The sequence below is a fragment of the Marmota monax genome, unplaced genomic scaffold (genome assembly GCF_021218885.2).
Source record: "Marmota monax isolate L192 unplaced genomic scaffold, Marmota_monax_Labrador192_F-V1.1 WCK01_AAM20220418_F8-fsc00001, whole genome shotgun sequence".
Classification (NCBI taxonomy): Eukaryota; Metazoa; Chordata; class Mammalia; order Rodentia; family Sciuridae; genus Marmota; species Marmota monax.
In genome coordinates, this window is record NW_026693777.1 from 26,410,906 (window position 1) to 26,430,485 (window position 19,580).

At 42.3% G+C, this 19,580-nt stretch overlaps 1 protein-coding gene across 4 annotated transcripts in view; it reads right to left on the reverse strand.

The window, feature by feature from the left end:
* Daam1 (dishevelled associated activator of morphogenesis 1) overlaps positions 1-19,580 on the reverse strand; it is a 176,669-nt gene that overhangs the window by 77,399 nt on the left and 79,690 nt on the right. For all 4 annotated transcript variants that reach the window (XM_046461283.2, XM_058584620.1, XM_058584621.1 and 1 more), the window contains exon 3: positions 4,029-4,118. In XM_046461283.2, coding sequence (XP_046317239.1) covers positions 4,029-4,118 — 90 coding nt within the window. The remainder of the gene's footprint in view (positions 1-4,028; positions 4,119-19,580) is intronic.

A 19,580-nucleotide genomic window follows, 5' to 3' on the forward strand; every position in this document is an offset into this window, starting at 1 on the left:
AACTCTGAGGCCTGAGAAGGGGTAAAAAGCATTTTCTGGATACTTTTAGGGACTGGTTAAATGACACAACTAGTACACTTGATCCTGAGAAGAACAGCAATGAAAGAAGATTCCTTCTTGTGCCGATAAGAGTGCTGTCAGCACAATACAGTGTGTACACCAGTTTATTTTCACCTCTCTGAAGACCTACTCCTTACTTTTCCCAGGATTTAAAAATCATGTTAACAATAAGCAAATAAAGCATAGCCAGATGCCTTTCGTGGTCAGATGGCTCATTGTTTAAAAAGCTTCAGTTTAAAATCCAAAAGATTGTTAACAGATGCAGTTTCTGGCTTCAGACTGGGAAAAACCTCATTTAAACAAAAGAGTATGTTGTGATTGGAACTAAAAAGGGAATTACCTTTAAAGATAAGAACCACAAACATTTCCTATTTGAAAACACGCCCCATCCCACTAACAGGACCTTTTGGGACCTTTCATGAGAGTTTAAAAATTTGACAATGGATTGCTGTCTATGACAAACCAGGACCGACAGACCAGTCCAGTAACTGTTGGAGATTTGTTTGGACTTTCAAGAAGGCCACAACATCCATCTTTGACTCTCCCCCAGATTACTCAATTAGGCAAAATTCCAATTAATTTCTTTCCAATCATTTTAGCTCCAGAAATACTTTTGCTGCTTTCATTTTGGCTCTGGAAATTAGTTTCCAACCAGAGAAGTTTCATAAACGAACACAGAGTTGATAAGCAGAGAGCCACTCCTGGGACTCCAGTCACCGTTTGATGGAAAAGAGGCCGTCGGCTGACAGAAGGCTGGCCCTGTGCTCAGGTCTCAGTCTTGTCTGCTTCCAGGACTTCTGTTCACTCACACAGAGAGCCTGCTTTCCACCAGCTCCTGTGGCCCGTATGTTGGCTTCAGTGATCCCTGCTCTATGGCTTCACTCTGTGGGAGAATGTCTGGAATGCCCTGGGTTCTAATCACAAAAGACAGAAAATCTAAAGAAGCCATGAGTGTAGCTTCCCTCAGCCTGAAAAAATGAATGAAGTATGGCCTGCTGGTAATAGGCCTGACCTGAAAAAGCTATACAAGAGATGTTCCAAGGAAAAGAATCTCTTCTTACTATCGAAGATGGACACAATGGTGCTTCCTTCTGAGAATGGACAATCTATCTCTCTGGACACCTATTATCTGAAGAGGCAAACATCATATACTGTTCCTAGTGAAATATTTGTGTCCTTGTATTCATGATGTATTTATTTATCACAGTGTCTAATAGTTCAGTTTTGGACCACAGGCTTAGTATTGTTTAAATAGCATGAGGAGTTCTAACCATGAGAATCTTTAGTCAAGCCATGCTATCATTCATTTTAAAGTGAGACAGATCTATAAGACCATGGGATTTCCTGAGGAGTTATAATGGTTTCCCACTCAGCCATGCCCTTACCAAGCCACACCAGGAACCTAAGGTGCTGGAGTGAAGCTAGCACAAGGGCATCCCCCAAGATCTGTGCGAGCCAAACAGGTACAGATGCAGGCATCAGAAACAGGATTCTGAGGCCAGAGTCCACATCCATCTCCATCCTCCTGCAAACAGCCAACCCCATCATGCACACTTGAGATGAAGCTTGCAAGGGGCTCTGATAGACCTGAAAATTGAAAAACGAGCAGCAGCTGTGAGCCCGAGGTCATTACTATCCTCCAGGGCTTGCCTTCACTAATGTAAGGGGCAGCAGTTTCCATGATTAACTTTCAATTGCTGTCAAGGGTGTCATAAAATCTGGGAAAGAAGAAAACTTTCACCTCAGTAAGCTGCTCCCATTTTCTTGCCCTTTCCTTTTAGCCAGTGCATATTCTCAGTTGCTACTTGTATTGTTTGCTCATCCTGTGGAAAAGAATCTGCACTAGAGAAACCAAACAGACAATGCCCTCTGTGTACAGAGGCACAGAAGGATTTTCTTTCTCAGTCCTAGTGACAGGCCTTTAAGGTGGCAGAGTGAAAAGAACGCTTGCTCCCAAAGACCACACAATACTCTCAGTGTGAGAGCTGAACACATTTTATTTTCATTTTACAATTCCTTATCAAGAGGGACATGGTAGTGCATGTCTGAAATCTAGCTACTCAGGAAGCTGAGGCAGGACGATTCGAAATTTCAAGGCCCGCCTAGATAACTTAGGGGACCCCTGGCTCGAAAACAAACAAACCTCCTTCCTTCCCTGTATAATATATGTGCAATATATATATACACACACACATACATATATATATACTTATCATACATATGTACACATATATCACATATATATTATATATGTATGATGTATATATAATATATGCACAACATAATATATATTATACATATATAATATTTGTGGTATATATCATATATGTGTATTTTGCATATATGCATATAAAATGTACATCATATAATCTTTATCTATATGTTACGCATGACAATCCATTCAACAAAAGGGAAGTTTTCCAGTTGGCTATAAGTCTAAAGAGAGAAGAAAAGGAGAGGACAATGATGCACTGATTGACAAAGATGTCTTACAGGTTACTACTGGATCAGGACCCTGAAGACTTTGATTTGGGCTGATGTGACAGCAGCTCAGCAATCATACTGAGAAGCTACAGCTGGACATATTTCCTGGCAAAGATCATCAGAACCAAATGTGATGCATAGTTTGACCAATTACACTGCTCAGAGAGGAAATGAAACATGCTTTCATTTTTTTATTAACAGTATTCAGTATTTTTATTTACACAACACAATTCAGTGAGCCAGTTTTTGTGAATTCATTTCAAAGGCCCAGATGCTGAAGTTACAGATGAGAAAGACAAGGTGCCTTACAACCTGTGGCCTGGAGTCGGGTGGAGGAACAAGTGCGCAAGTTCAGTGCTAGAGAAAGCCCTTACTGAGTCCTGGGAGCCGCCCCTGGGACGGTGGCACACACGTGACACAAGGCAGCAAAGGGGGCAAAGGTGCTGGGAGACAGCCATGTGGGCAACTGGAGGTCCCTAACTGCATGCTAGTTATCTAAGAGACAGTTTCCCTGGCTCACTCTGTTGTCTCAAAAAGATATTGGACTGTTATCCTTTGATGCTCTTTTCTAGGTCAAGACTGAATGATCTGAGTGCTCCCTGCCTGTTGGAGACAGCATTTCTTTTAGGTGCTAGTTCTGCCCTTCCCACTTACCCATCTTGGTTCAAGACTGTGTTGGAAGAAAGAAAAAAGTGGTAAAACGAGGCCATGAACCTTCGAATCAGTCCAAAAAAATGGACATGGGGACAGTCTAAGAATCTGCCACAGGGTTGAGGAGATGGCAGAGGAACTTTATTTCAAGAGATGCAGTGTGTGGAGTGATGCCTAGTTCTCTGAGTCCTAGGGAATAAGAGTATTTTCACTGCTCCCAGCTCCATTCTCCCATCGCCTGGGGTAACAGAAGCCCAGCTTTTAAGTGGGAAGTGACTGCCCAGAATAAAGACTTTGTTTGTTTGCAGTGAGATACAGATATGTAAGGGGATAGAAGGTATATAACTCCTAAAACATGTTTCTAAAAGAGGGCATGGGGGAATTTATGCCCTCTCTGTCTCTTTTCTGTACTCTTGGTTTGGATGTGAAATGACTGGGGAGCCACGTCAAGCTGCACCTTAGAGATGGTGAAATGTAAAGTTGCTAGAAGGTGGTCACAGAGGGCTGTGGACCCACGAAGCTCACCCTGATCTACCTGAACAAACTATTGTGGAAAGAGCAGGGGGACGCTTGTTTCTCCTATAAGCCAGTGTTATTTGGGGTAGCAGTCAAACACAATTATGGTGTCAGGGAGCACAATGGTTACAGGTGTCAGGGAGCACAATACAGTGTTGACAAAAACAACATCCAAGGAGTTGGCACGTGGCCACATATGGCACCAAGGCCACAACATGACACGTTAACCACACATTCACATTACAAAGGGCTGAGTTCAGGTGGGCAAATGGGAGAGCGAAGGGAATCAAAAATGAGAATCACAATGAATACCTTACCTTTTTCTTGCTACAGTATATTTGCCACTTTTTCTCAGCTGGAAGTGCAAACATGGCTTCCCTGTGTTTGTCTGTGAGGTCAAGTTCATCCTAAGAAGAAAGAAAATAATTAGTATGTCATAGATTAAATGTTACTCCTGTAGGGAACACTATCAATATCATTGGAGAGAGGAAGAAAACACGAACACATATTTAAATGAGTCTGGAAAAGATCAAAGCTGTTATCAAGGTGTGTGTCACTACTGTTAAGAGAGCACGTCCTGGTCTGGGGCCAGGCTTTGTGCACAACAGGATGGACGAAGCACAACCTCAGAAGTACTGAAGAGAAGTGGGCCCCACTTTGGCAGAATCATCATGAGCTAATGCCAGTAGCTCTGTAGGGTCCACTGAGCAGTGAAGGCCATCAAGCGAGGGAGTTTGGGATTAATCTTAATAAATCAGGGGTTTTGGGGGTCAACTACAAACACTGACTGGCTGAGCCCTGGAGGGCCCAGACATGATGTGGGGGAGCATCTGCTCTAATATGAATGTGAAATGTCCCCCAAAGGTCCATGTCTAAAGCTTTGGTCCCCAGGGTGGTGTTATTGGGATGGGATGGAACCTTGGGAGAGGACCTAATGGGAGGCCCTTAGGTCACTGGGAGTATGTCCCCACAACCGATGATAGGATCCAGTCTCTGCCTCTTGTTCTCTTTTGCTTCCTGGCCCTGAGGTGAGTGATTCTTCTCAGCCACACATTCCTGCAATAAAGTGCTGTCTTGTCACAGGCCCAAAACAATGGAGCCAGTAGATCATGAACTGTAGCCTCAAAACCTGTGAGCCAAAATGAACCTTTTCTTTTTATAAGTTAATACTCTCAGGTATTTTTGTTACAGTGACAAAATACTAACAAAGCCATAGGAAAAAGGCCTCGCTGTTGTAACAAACTTGGTACATTAGAGGCACCATGGGCAGATTAGTTGAAGCACTGGGTTACGCAAAGGACCATCAGATAAGCTAGGCATGTTGGTGCATACTGTAATCCCAGCGACTCTGTAGGCTGAAGCAGGAGGACTGCGAGTTCACAGGCAGCCTCAGCAATTTAGTGAGGCCCTAAGCAACTCAGTAAGACCCTGTCTCTAAATAAAATATAAAAAGGGATTGGGGAATGTGGCTCAGTGGTTAACGTGCTGGAATACAGAGTTCATTCTCTTGAACAAGATGAGCCAATGACGTTTTGGGGAAGAGTGTGACATTGTCATCACCATAAACCACAATGAACATTCCCTAAGCATTTCATGTGGGACATTTTCTCATTTAGTTCTCACAATGGCCCTAAGAGGTCCACTCTCTATTATACATCCACACTGTGATAATAATCCCATTGTAAAAGAGCTGGGTAAAATTAAGGCTGAAGATTAAGTCACTGGCTTAAGACTACATACCTGGTAAATGATGGTGCTGGGTTTCAAGCTGTCTAACTGCAGAGTCTAGACTCTTAGCTCCTCAGTTCAGAGTTTCGAAACATTAACTATAGTAGAGTGTAGCTTAGACTGGATAGTAAAGGAGGGCAATTTACTGATATTCATAGCTAATGAAATACAATAGGATAACGAATATAAACCAGGCAGAGAAAAGTTCTTAGCAATTCCTAAGAGCTCAGTCTACAGTCAATGTTGAGCAGCTGGTACTTTTTCATTCTGATAGGGAAAGTTATCTAGTCAAGCGTAATAAATTGGTGGGTGTGGGTAAAACTTAAAAGCTATGAATTAAGGCACAGTAAGGTCTCAATTCCTGAGGAGTATGAACAAGTTCCCACCCCAAGAGGCTTCTGTGTTTATCTGCAGCTCTCCCACAGTGTGGACATGCAGACACAGAATATTGGCTTCATATCTTATACTCCTACCACCATTTAGTCATCAAGTCCTATTACATCTTCCTTGAAAAATCTTATTATTTCCCTCTGTTTCATTCCCAGTGAAGTCACCCGAACTTACTTATGCCCTAATAACCTCTCCCTTGGCTTCTGGCTCGGCCTCCCACTGCTCCTCCTTGCCTTTCCAATCTTTACTCAGCACTGCTAGAATTCTCAAACCGAATCACCAGGAGTGCTTCTTAAACCACCAACAAGCGGAGTGTCTAGGATTGAACAGGTGGGAGAAGCCACGTAAATACACATTACTATTCAGTTTCCAGGTGTTTCTGATGCTGCTGGGTCTGGAGACCACACTTTAGAATCACTGCCCTGTCAACAGAGCACGGTTGCTGTTTCATGCTCCCAGTTCAAAAAACTTCATTACTTCCACAGGACCTGAAAAACTAATTATCCATTCCTCAGCCTGACTCTTGAGGTCTTCCATTTATAACCCAACTTACTTTGCCAGGCTTGTTTCTAGTTATCCCTGTACACCAGATCTCATTAACACCTCCACCTCCAGAGCTAAGGCATGCCAACTTCCCTAGGGAAGTTTTCAGTCTTGTAAAGTCTCTATTTCCTCCTCTCCGGGATGGGCATATTATTTCTCTTACAAAGATTAGCAACATCAACTAAACATGTAGTAATGCCTGGCACAGGGCGGAAACTGCACTGTAGATATTTCTCTTGTCATGTAAACACAAATGAGATGCTATTTTCTTTTAAGAGCAAGGTAAACAGTTAAATCACACACACACACACACACACACACGATTACATCCTAACCATAAGAAACTAGCTATTAAGAATTTCAACAATGAATAACTAGGAAAGGAATGAAGGGTTTTTACAAAAAATTCCATGATGAGGGAACATGTTTAAAATGTTAGAATTTTGGCATGCAACTGTTATAGATCTGAAGTAATTATTTTCTTGCCTTTCTTCCTTTTTAAATTTCCTACAAGTCATACCTGCTCTCATCTATTGAAGAATGGGGGAAATAAGAGTAACAAATCACTTCCCAACAATCAAGTCAGTTAATCAAATGGCTCAATTATATATTGCTTAGTTTGGGGGGAAAAGGTGTTCAATTTGTGGGAAGAGAACAGCACAATTAATAGTGCATCTTTTACTACACGATAGCAGTTTTTGCTAACTGAGCAGACGTGTGAAGAAAAGTGTGAACCCTAAAGCCTAGAAATTCACAGCAAAGGGTATTAATAGTACTTGACATTGCTGTTAGAGGTAGACAACTTCTGCTGAGACACAGAAATTACCGATTTTAAATCGAACACAGATAAAATACAACTTAAGGGCAGTTGGCTTCAGGCAAAAAGAAAATTTTTAAAAAGTAAAACAAAATGTTAAAAATTGGTATAGGGTCTCTGGATGTAATTTTGGGTTATAGTAAGGAAACTGTAAGGAACACAGGGCTTGAGGTATGGCTCAGTGGTAGAGTGCTTGCCTAGCATGTGCAAGGCCCTTGTTTTGATACCCAGCACCACCAAAAAAAAAAAAAAAAAAAAAAGGAATAAATACAGACTAATAATACATAATAGCTAACAATTTTCGAGCAGTTTCTATTTGCTTGATAGTAATGTTTTATGTAGATTCATATATTTTGGTCCTCATATCAATTCTAAATCGGATAATATTATCCCATTTTTCATAAATTGAGCAGTGTGTGCAAGGCACCAAAGCCAGCAGATAGTGAAAAAGGTACAGGAGTCCAGGCTGTCCGGTTACAGAGCCTGTGTTCTTAATCACCACACTGTTCATTCTGTCAACCAACCAGCAGATAGGCAGGATCACGTCATTTTTGATACAGACATGAAAAGTCTCCATGTGCTCTGTGTCTGTGAGTGAAAGAAGGAGGGTTTGTTGGCAGACATCCCTGGGTTCTAGGCCTTGCCCTTATTGTTTATGCAACCTTGGACAAGTGATTTAACCTCTGAACTTCAATTTCTTCATCTGAAGACAAAACAGTGATATATTCCTGTTAGTTTTCTCAATGATTTATTCCTGCAACCAAAATTTTGTTGTTGTTATTGTTAGTTGTTTGTTGAGTATCCAACTAAATGCCAGGCATTATTATGTAGGCACAGGACAGACAAAAATCTATCATCTTCTCCGGAGGGCAGAAGGGAAATCACATAATCACAGTATGATCACATGCTAAGATTTTGAAACCCTGATTGTTGTGGGAAAGATGGGATCATGAAGGCTTTCCCAGCAAGGTAAAGTGACAGTTTATAGATGAACAGGAATTAAGGAGGTAAAAAACACTGGAGACAGTGAATGGAGGCTGTGAAAGCCACTCCGAACTTTGGTTTTTATCCTCAGAGCAATAATCAAAAGTCACTGGTGAATTCTGAGCAAGTATGACAGATCAAATTAGGCAATAATTTAATCTAGGGAGTGCCTAGGCACAACGTCCGGGATGTAATAAGACTCTTGCCCCTTCATTCCAAAACATCTCAGCTGTGACTCATTCAAGAATGTAAGACTAGGATGGAGTTTTGAAGATGGCGGCGAGGGGAGTGCATTACCCCCGTGTGCTGCTTCACTGTGTGGGAGTGTGACAAGTCAGGACGGCTGAAGGATATCTTGTTGGGAATTTCCAGCAATAGTGGGGTGCGCCGGAACCTGGAGGAAGGATTTCCATCACATGAGGATCGGCTACGGGGACTCAAACGCGAGAGGTTTGTCGCACGGAGGGTAAAACTGCTTATTCAGCGAATCGCCCCGCGGCTGGAGTCTGCAAGGCGCGCTGGGATAGAGACGCAGGGTTACAGCGCTGCAGTTTCTGCCAGACGCGCAAGCACCGCACTCAGGGCTGAATTCTGGGTTCGAGACGGGGAAGGAAGCGGTCCATCTCGGTTCTCCACACCGGTCAGACCACAGAGGAGGCCAGCAGCCACCATGTTGGTAAACTGACGTCACCACACCTGTTTTTGACTGACCGCAGCTCATTCAGCCATAGAACAGGTAATTTCAGGCTGCAATTCGCCTGCGGCTTGCAGACAGATTGCTAGGGTTCAGCGCCTGGGGGCTTCTTAAAATCTGATCTTATCGGAGTGAACACGGAGCGCGGGGCGGCCGAGTCCCGGCTCCCGGAGCCGTCCCGGAACCGCCCTGGCTCCGGGCTGCGGAGCCTGCGGAGGCTGCTTCTTGGACCCTGCTAATATCAGAGCAAACACGAAACACCAAGAGGCCGAGTTCCGGCTCCCGGAACTGAGCCCGCGGGGACTGCTTCTTGGAGCTTACACTTGTAGGAGCTTACACCGAGCACAGAGTGGCCGAGTTCCGGCTCCCGGAACCGTCCCGGAACCGCCCTGGCTCCGGGCTGCGGAGCCTGCGGAGGCTGCTTCTTGGACCCTGCTAATATCAGAGCAAACACGAAACACCAAGAGGCCGAGTTCCGGCTCCCGGAACTGAGCCCGCGGGGACTGCTTCTTGGAGCTTACACTTGTAGGAGCTTACACCGAGCACAGAGCGGCCGAGTTCCGGCTCCCGGAACCGTCCCGGAACCGCCCTGGCTCAGGGCTGCGGAGCCCGCGGAGGCTGCTTCTTGGACCCTGCTACTATCAGAGCATACACCAAACACTAGGCGGCCGAATTCCGGCTCCCGGAACTGAGCCCGCGGGGGCTGCTTCTTGGAGCCTACACTTATAGGAGCTTACACCGAGCACGGAGCGGCCGAGTTCCGGCTCCCGGAACTTCCCTGGACCGGGGCTGGGAGCCCGCGGAAACTGTGTCTCGGTCCGGGTCCTGCTGAGGGCAGGTCAGGACTCACCCATTGCTTGGGTTGCCTGGCAAGGGGAACGAAATGCTGCCATTCGCATAGGATACCAACATGGCAGAGATCTGATGTCAGCAGAAAGCGGTGGAGGAGAGATCTTCATCAATACCAGCGGTGACATAAGCAGTTGGTCTCCTGGTAAGGGGGGTGAGGCTCAGTCACCCGAGTCTCCTCAATTTGTCCTCGAGCCAGAGGGAAGGAGCCGGGCCGCCGCCAGCCCCCGGAGCAGGCCCAGCGGCTCGCCAGCGTGGTGACCGCGTGACCCCAATTGGAGAGGGGGCGGAGCGGAGCCGCCACCCACACCCGCCAGGTGGGCAGACCCACGACCCAGTAGTACATGGGCGTGGTAGGAGGGGCAGGGCAGAGCCGCCCTTCGCGCTTGCAAGGTAAACAGACCTGTGACAGCCTGGCGGGTCAGGCCCAGTGGCCTGCCAGTGTGGTACACACGTCACCCCAACTCGAGTAGGGGCAGAGCAGATCCTTATCCCACGCCCGGATCAGGCCCTGCCGGTGTGGTGGTCACGTGACCCCAATTGGAGTGGGGGTGGAGCGGAACCGCCACCCGTGCCCGCAGGGTGAGCAGACCAGTGATCAACCTGCAGATCAGGCCCAGGGGTCCGCAGGCGTGGTAGGAGGGGCAGGGCAGATCCGCCGCCCGCGCCTTCAAGGTAGGCAGACCTACAACAGACCTGCGGATCAGGCCCAGGAGCCTGCCGGCGGGGTACAAATACCACCCTAATTGGAGTAGTGACAGAGCAGAGTCGCCTCCCTTGCCAGGAACAGACCCAGCATCCTGCAGGCGGGGTAGTCACGACACCCCAGTTGGAGTAGGGGCAAAGCAGAGCCTCCACTCGTGCCCGAAAGGTGGGCAGATCTGCGACCGACCAGCAGGACAGGCCCAGTGGCCTGCTGGTACGACAGACACGTCACCCCAATTGGAGTAGGGGCAGAACAGAGCCGCCACCAGCTCCCAGAACAGGCCCAGTGACCTACCGGCGTGGTAGCCACGACACCCCAATTGGAATAAGGAGAGAGCAGAGCCGCCGCCCGCACCTGCAGGAAAGATACGCAAGCAGTATGAAAAGACAAGGAAAGAAAGGACCACAAGCAATGCAGGTCAACGCAACTTTAGAAGAGGTAACAGCTGCAGCAGATGGAATGTCAGATAAAGAATTCAGGATATACATGCTTCAGATGATCTGGAGTATCAAGGAAGACATTAAACAGCAAAATCAGACAATGAAAGATCACTTCGACAACGAATTACGCAAACAAATCCAGGAAGCAAAGGATCAACTATACAGGGAGATAGAGGTTATAAAAAACAAGCAATCAGAAATCCTAGAAATGCAGGAAGCAATAAACCAACTTAAAAACTCAATGGAGAATACTACCAACAGAGTAGAACACTTAGAAGATAGAACATCAGACAATGAAGACAAAGTATTTCAACTGGAAAAGAACATAGACAGCTCAGCAAGACTGTTAAGAAACCATGAGCAGAACATCCAAGAAATATGGGATAACATTAAGAGACCAAACTTAAGAGTCATTGGGATACAGGAAGGTACAGAGCTCCAAACCAAAGGAATGAGCAGTCTATTCCATGAAATAATACAAGAAAACTTCCCAGACTTGAAGAATGAGACAGAATCCCAAATCCTAGAAGCCTACAGGACGCCGAATGTGCAAAATCATAAGAGATCCACACCTAGACACATTATAATGAAGATGCCCAACATACAGAATAAGGAGAGAATTTTAAAAGCTACAAGAGAAAGGAAGCAGATTACATTTAGGGGCAAGCCAATCAGGATAACAGCTGATCTTTCAACACAGACTCTGAAAGCTAGAAGATCCTGGAATAACATATTTCAAACACTGAAAGATAATGGGTTCCAACCAAGAATTGTGTATCCAGCGAAATTAAGCTTCAGGATGGAGAATGAAATTAAAACCTTCCACGATAAACAAAAGTTTAAAGAATTCGCAGCTAGAAAACCATCTCTTCAAAACATCCTAGCCAAAGTATTACAGGAAGAGGAAATGGAAAATAACAATGAAAACCAACAGTGGGAGGTAGGACAGTAAAGGGGGGGGGGAAACAATCAAAGAGGAAAACAAACAATGTTTAGTAACAGAAATAAACAAATATGGCTGGAAGAACAACCCATATCTCAATAATAACCCTAAATGTTAATGGCTTAAACTCACCAATTAAGAGACACAGGCTAGTAGAATGGATCACAAAACAAGACCCAACAATATGCTGCCTACAGGAGACGCATTTGATAGGAAAAGACATACATAGGCTGAAGGTGAAAGGTTGGGAAAAATCATATCACTCATATGGACTTCGGAAACAAGCAGGCGTGTCCATACTCATATCAAATAAAATAGATTTCAAGCCAAAGTTAATCAAAAGAGATAAAGAGGGACACTACATACTGCTTAAGGGAACCATACACCAACAAGACATAACAATCATAAATATTTATGCCCCAAACAATGGTGCAGCTATGTTCGTCAAACAAACTCTTCTCAAGTTCAAGAGTCTAATAGACCACCACACCATAATCATGGGAGACTTCAACACACCTCTCTCGCCACTGGACAGATCTTCCAAACAAAAGTTGAATAAGGAAACTATAGAACTCAATAACACTATTAATAACCTAGACCTAATTGACATATATAGAGTATACCACCCAACATCAAGCAGTTACACTTTTTTCTCAGCAGCACATGGATCCTTCTCAAAAATAGATCATATATTATGTCACAGGGCAACTCTTAGACAATATAAAGGAGTAGAGATATTACCATGCATCTTATCTGATCATAATGGAATGAAACTGAAAATCAACGATAAAAGAAGGAAGGAAAAAGCATACATCAATTGGAGAATGAACAATAGGTTACTGAATGATCAATGGGTTATAGAAGACATCAAGGAGGAAATTAAAAAATTCTTAGAGATAAATGAAAACACAGACACAACATATCGGAATCTATGGGACACATTAAAAGCAGTTCTAAGAGGAAAATTCATTGCTTGGAGTTCATTCCTTAAAAAAAGAAAAAACCAACAAATAAATGATCTCATACTTCATCTCAAAATCCTTGAAAAAGAAGAGCAAAACAACAGCAAAAGAAGTAGAAGGCAAGAAATAATTAAAATCAGAGCTGAAATTAATGAAATCGAAACAAAAGAAACAATTGAAAAAATTGACAAAACTAAAAGTTGGTTCTTTGAAAAAATAAACAAAATCGACAGACCCTTAGCGATGCTAGTGAAGAGAAGAAGAGAGAGAACTCAAATTACTAGCATACGGGATGAAAAAGGCAATATCACAACAGACACTTCAGAAATACAGAAGATAATCAAAAACTATTTTGAATCCTTATACTCCAATAAATTAGAAGATGGTGAAGGCATAGATAAATTTCTTAAGTCATATGATCTGCCCAGATTGAGTCAGGAGGATATAGAAAACCTAAACAGACCAATATCAATTGAGGAGATAGAAGAAACCATCAAAAGACTACCAACTAAGAAAAGCCCAGGTCCCGATGGGTATACAGCAGAATTTTACAAAACCTTTAAAGAAGAACTAATACCAATACTTTTCAAGCTACTTCAGGAAATAGAAAAGGAGGGAGAACTTCCAAATTCATTCTATGAGGCCAACATCACCCTGATACCTAAACCAGACAAAGACACTTCAAAGAAAGAAAACTACAGACCAATATCTCTAATGAACCTAGATGCAAAAATCCTCAATAAAATTCTGGCGAATCGGATACAAAAACATATCAAAAAAATTGTACACCATGATCAAGTAGGATTCATCCCTGGGATGCAAGGCTGGTTCAATATACGGAAATCAATAAATGTTATTCACCACATCAATAGACTTAAAAATAAGAACCATATGATCATCTCGATAGATGCGGAAAAAGCATTTGACAAAGTACAGCATCCCTTTATGTTCAAAACTCTAGAAAAACTAGGGATAACAGGAACATACCTCAATATTGTAAAAGCAATCTATGCTAAGCCTCAGGCTAGCATTATTCTGAATGGAGAAAAACTGAAGGCATTCCCTCTAAAATCTGGAACAAGACAGGGATGCCCTCTCTCTCCACTTCTCTTCAACATAGTTCTCGAAACACTGGCCAGAGCAATTAGACAGACGAAAGAAATTAAAGGCATAAAAATAGGAAAAGAAGAAATTAAATTATCACTATTTGCAGATGATATGATTCTATATCTAGCAGACCCAAAAGGCTCTACAAAGAAACTATTAGAGCTAATAAATGAATTCAGCAAAGTGGCAGGATTTAAAATCAACACGCATAAATCAAAGGCATTCCTGTATATCAGCGACAAATCCTCTGAAATGGAAATGAGGACAACCACTCCATTCAAAATATCTTCAAAAAAAATAAAATACTTGGGAATCAACCTAACAAAAGAGGTGAAAGACTTATACAATGAAAACTACAGAACCCTAAAGAGAGAAATAGAAGAAGATCTTAGAAGATGGAAAAATATACCCTGTTCATGGATAGGCAGAACTAACATCATCAAAATGGCGATATTACCAAAAGTTCTCTATAGGTTTAATGCAATGCCAATCAAAATCCCAATGGCATTTCTTGTAGAAATAGAGAAAGCAATCATGAAATTCATATGGAAAAATAAAAGACCCAGAATAGCAAAAACAATGCTAAGCAAGAAGTGTGAATCAGGCGGTATAGCGATACCAGACTTCAAACTATACTACAGAGCAATAGTAACAAAAACAGCATGGTACTGGTACCAAAACAGGCGTGTGGACCAATGGTACAGAATAGAGGACACAGAAACCAATCCACAAAACTACAACTATCTTATATTTGATAAAGGGGCTAAAAGCATGCAATGGAGGAAGGATAGCATCTTCAACAAATGGTGCTGGGAAAACTGGAAATCCATATGCAACAAAATGAAACTGAATCCCTTTCTCTCGCCATGCACAAAAGTGAATTCAAAATGGATCAAGGAACTTGATATCAAATCAGAGACGCGCCGTCTGATAGAAGAAAAAGTTGGCTACGATCTACAGTCAGTGGGGTCGGGCTCCAAATTCCTCAATAGGACACCCATAGCACAAAAGTTAATAACTAGAATCAACAAATGGGACTTACTCAAACTAAGAAGTTTTTTCTCAGCAAAGAAACAATAAGAGAGGTAAATAGGGAGCCTACATCCTGGGAACAAATCTTTACTCCTCACACTTCAGATAGAGCCCTAATATCCAGAGTATACAAAGAACTCAAAAAATTAGACAATAAGAGAACAAACAACCCAATCAACAAATGGGCCAAGGACCTGAACAGACACTTCACAGAGGAGGACATACAGTCAATCAACAAGTACATGAAAAAATGCTCAACATCTCTAGCTGTCAGAGAAATGCAAATCAAAACCACCCTAAGATACCATCTCACTCCAGTAAGATTGGCAGCCATTAGGAAGTCAAACAACAACAAGTGCTGGCGAGGATGTGGGGAAAAGGGTACACTTGTACATTGCTGGTGGGACTGCAGATTGGTGCAGCCAATTTGGAAAGCAGTATGGAGAGTTCTTGGAAAGCTGGGAATGGAGCCACCATTTGACCCAGCTATTCCCCTTCTTGGTCTATTCCCTAAAGACCTAAAAAGAGCATGCTACAGGGACACTGCTACATCGATGTTCATAGCAGCACAGTTCACAATAGCAAGACTGTGGAACCAACCTAGATGCCCTTCAATAGACGAATGGATAAAAAAAATGTGGCATTTATACACAATGGAGTATTACTCTGCATTAAAAAATGACAAAATCATAGAATTTACAGGGAAATGGATGGCATTAGAGCAGATTATGCTAAGTGAAGCTAGCCAATCCCTAAAAAACAAATGCCAAATGTCTTCTTTGATATAAGGAAAGTAACTAAGAACAGAGTAGGGACGAAGAACAGGAGAAGAAGATTAACATTTAACAGGGATGAGAGGTGGGAGGGAAAGGGAGAGAGAAGGTAAATTGCACGGTAATGGAAGGAGACCCTCAGGGTTATACAGTGGAGGGGGTAGAGAGAGAGGAGGGGAGGGGAGGGGAGAGGTGGGGAGGGGGGAGGGTGGATGATGGGAAAGGCAGCGGAGCACAACAGACACTAGTATGGCAATTTGTAAATCAATGGATGTGTAACTGATGTGAATCTGCAATCTGTGTATGGGGTGAAGGTGGGAGTTCATAACCCACTAGAATCAAAGTGTGGAATATGATATGTCAAGAAATTTGTAATGTTTTGAACAACCCACAATAAAAAATTAAAAAAAAAAAAAAAAAAAAAAAAAAAAAAAAAAAAAAAAAAAAAAAGAATGTAAGACTATAAGAGACTATCACACAGCCTTAAGAGATCCATTAACACTTCCTGGCTGTCCTGCCCATTCTAGGATCAACACCAGGCATTATAAAGAATACAAAAATGAACGACACACCCTGCCTTCAAGGAATTTATCCTCTAGTTAGGAAGTCAAGATGACACAAAGCTTTCACAGCTCCTTTCTTTTCAGGATAAATTCCAAATTCCATAGAGGGTAGCACCTTCCAGCATTTGGGATCACAAGTGGACAACAACCTGTGAAACTTTTCCCAGAGGTCCCTTCCCATTGTTTCTAAGGAGCAATCCTACTCAGCCAAGCTTTTCCAGGGAATCACTATTCCCTACAGGTAGCCCATGCTTCCTTTCCTGGGACGGGTAGCAACTTTGTGCCTTATGGTATATATGGTATATAGCAGGGCTACCATTATGTTACTGGCAAGTCTGACTCCCACTATGAACTTGTTCCAGTGAAACAGGAACTCAATTTGCTCTATTCATCTCTGCACTAATTGTCAGTCCCTAAAACAACTTCTGACACAGCAGGAACAAAACAAACAAACAAACAAAAAGACACCACCAACAACACCAGTAAGGAAGGAAGAAAGTGGGGAAGGTAGGGAAGCCGGCAAGGAGGGAGCATAGAAAGGGACGATGTAAGATGCAGTGATTGTAATCAGTGTATTTTAAAGATTAAAACCTATGCTTTTTTTTTTCCTTTTTTTAAACAAAATGTACTTATAGTGAAATGTACAGATCTTAAGCACACCATTTTTGAGTTTGGCAAAAGCATACACTGAAGTGGTTGTAGCACTTAACACTTTAGAAACTGATGGTACCATTTTGCATTCCCATCAGCAAAATATGGCATTTCCAGTTACTCCTCGTTCTCACTAACATTTGTTGCTATGTCTTTTTAATTTTAGCAATATCAGTTTATGGGAAGTGTAACCTCTATGAAGTTTTATTTTGCATTTTCCTGAGGACAACTGATACTGACTATAACTTTCCACATGTTTATTGGCTATTTGTATGTGTTCTTTTTATGAAGTTACCTATTCAAATCTTTTGTCCATTTTTTATTAAATTGCTTATCTTATTTTTATTGACTTAAAGGGACTCTTTATAAGATTATGGAAATATCATCTTTGTCAGAGACATGTACTGAGAATACTAGCCTGGCTTGTCTTTTCATTTTGTTAGGAGTATATTTTGATCACCAGGTGGTTATATTTTTAATGAAATCTAATTTATCAAGATTTTTCTTTCAGACTTAGTGCTTTTAAGTCTTAAATCTTTGTAACTTATGGACCAAAAAATACATTCCATGGTTTCTTCTAGAAGCTGTTTATAGTTTTACTTTTGGCTTCCAAAAGCTTGAATCTATTGTCCATCCCACAGATTCTACTCCTGGATAACATAAAGTGCTGCTCTAGTTATAAAACAGGTGGGCTGCTTTTCCTTCTCTCCTTTCCAGTCACTTGCTCTCCTTGCTGGATACAGAGAAAAATAAAACACAGGTGATAATAGAGGAAGGAGAAAAAACAATGGGATACAAACTAATTTCAGAATCACTTTGACAGATTTGTTTCTTTAACCTCTAAAATTACTTCAAAGTAATGTTACAGGAGATTTTTCATTCTGATCATTAAAATACTGAAAGAGGCAATCAGGGGAAACAAAGCAATTAGGATCATTGTATCTCAAACAGTACCTCTACATGTGGATTTTTTAGATAAAGTAAGCGGTACAGAGGCAGAAAGATCAGTGTTGGTCGGAGGCGGAAGGCTGAAGATGATCAAACGGACACGGGGGAGGTGAGTCTGGAAAAGCCCTAGTGGTGACAGTAGCACCACTGTGAAGCCCAAACTTCCATTTATAATAGGTGGATCCTATGACCCATAAAGTACACTTTATATGTCAATAAAGCTGTTAAAAACCAAGTCAGGGTTGGGGTGTGGCTCAGTGCTGGAGTGCTTGCCTGGCACTAGGTTCCATTCCCAGCAATTCTCATTCATATTCATTTTCTCTCTCTCTCTCTCTCTCTCTCTCTCTCTCTCTCTCTCTCTCTCTCTCTCTCTCTCTCTCTCATCTGCTTAATGATGCTCCAGGAAAACAAACAATTCCTATGTAGATCAGGCAGAGAAAATAGTCTTGTTCGTAGTAAGAAAATCAAATTCTGGTTGAAAATGTAGGTAAATCAAGGAGTTGGCTTAGAGGAGAAACTGAAGTGTATGAAGGAGGAGGCACTGCAGAGGAGCACTGGCTTCCTTGCTTCCTTGTGTGTCAACAGCCAAGCTTTCCACCAAAATCAACAGCCAAAGGTCATTGGCTGAGACTCAGGAAGCACACAGAGGAGCACTGGTTATAGACTCTTTCTTCTTTGCTATATTATTCTTTCTGGCTCAAGTTTTGAGAATCATTTAAAGGACATGATTTAGCAAGTGATGAGAGGAGAAACCGTGCACTAAGCCTCATTCCTGCCACAGAAAGCTCAAGTTTCATGAAAACTGGAACCAACAGACAGAACCGTACGGGCTCCTTTTGGAGAAGATATTAATTATACTTTTATATATTTATAAAATGTGTACTTTATGCGGCTAAGATATTTTGGAGAAAAGACATTTTTACTATTATAAGAAGACAGGACCTCTGAGGGAAACCCAGCGGTGGGAACTACAGTCTAGGCCTCACCCCTAACAAAGCACATTATTAAGCCCCACTGTGAAAAGCTTCTGCACAAACAAATCCCACCCGTCCACCACTCTGGAGCAAGCAGGCAGCTCTATAGAGAAACCTACATAAATCAGAAAACAATTGGCACAGCACAAATCAATCTAAGGAAATGGATCGATTTGGTAGATAAAACAAGGGAAGGAATTTTAAAAGAATATACAATAAGGGTCTTGAATGAGTAGAAAGATTAACGCTTTGTAACAAAAAACTTTTTAGAGATTTTAGCTCATTAAAATGTGACATTATTTGTAAACCCTCCAAAGAAATATTTAAAGCATTTATTCTTTGAAAATTGACCAAACTGATAAATTTCAGTGAGCTGGAAGGTAAGTTTCTGGGTAGCAAGAAATCTCTAAGCAATTCAGGATTTCTATTTCTGACGAGTGAAGCTAACCCTTTACATAATATAAATACACATACAGACAGAGGTTACCAGGACACTGAATGTTATGGGGCCCAATGGAGAATAAAGAAACAGAAGCCCACAGTCCCTCAGGATTCCCCTGCTCATCTACTCACTGTTTTGTGTATGCTTGTGTCTTGGGTTTCATCTTTTTGTTTTGTTTTGTTTTGCTTTTTAATGGTCCTTGACAAGCTAACCGTCCATCTGACTCAATGTCAAGAGCTTGCAGAATTTCCAACCCTATTATTACTCAGACAAGTCTGACTTTTCTCCTTCAAATTAGATACTTCTGGTATTTGCCGCAGCCA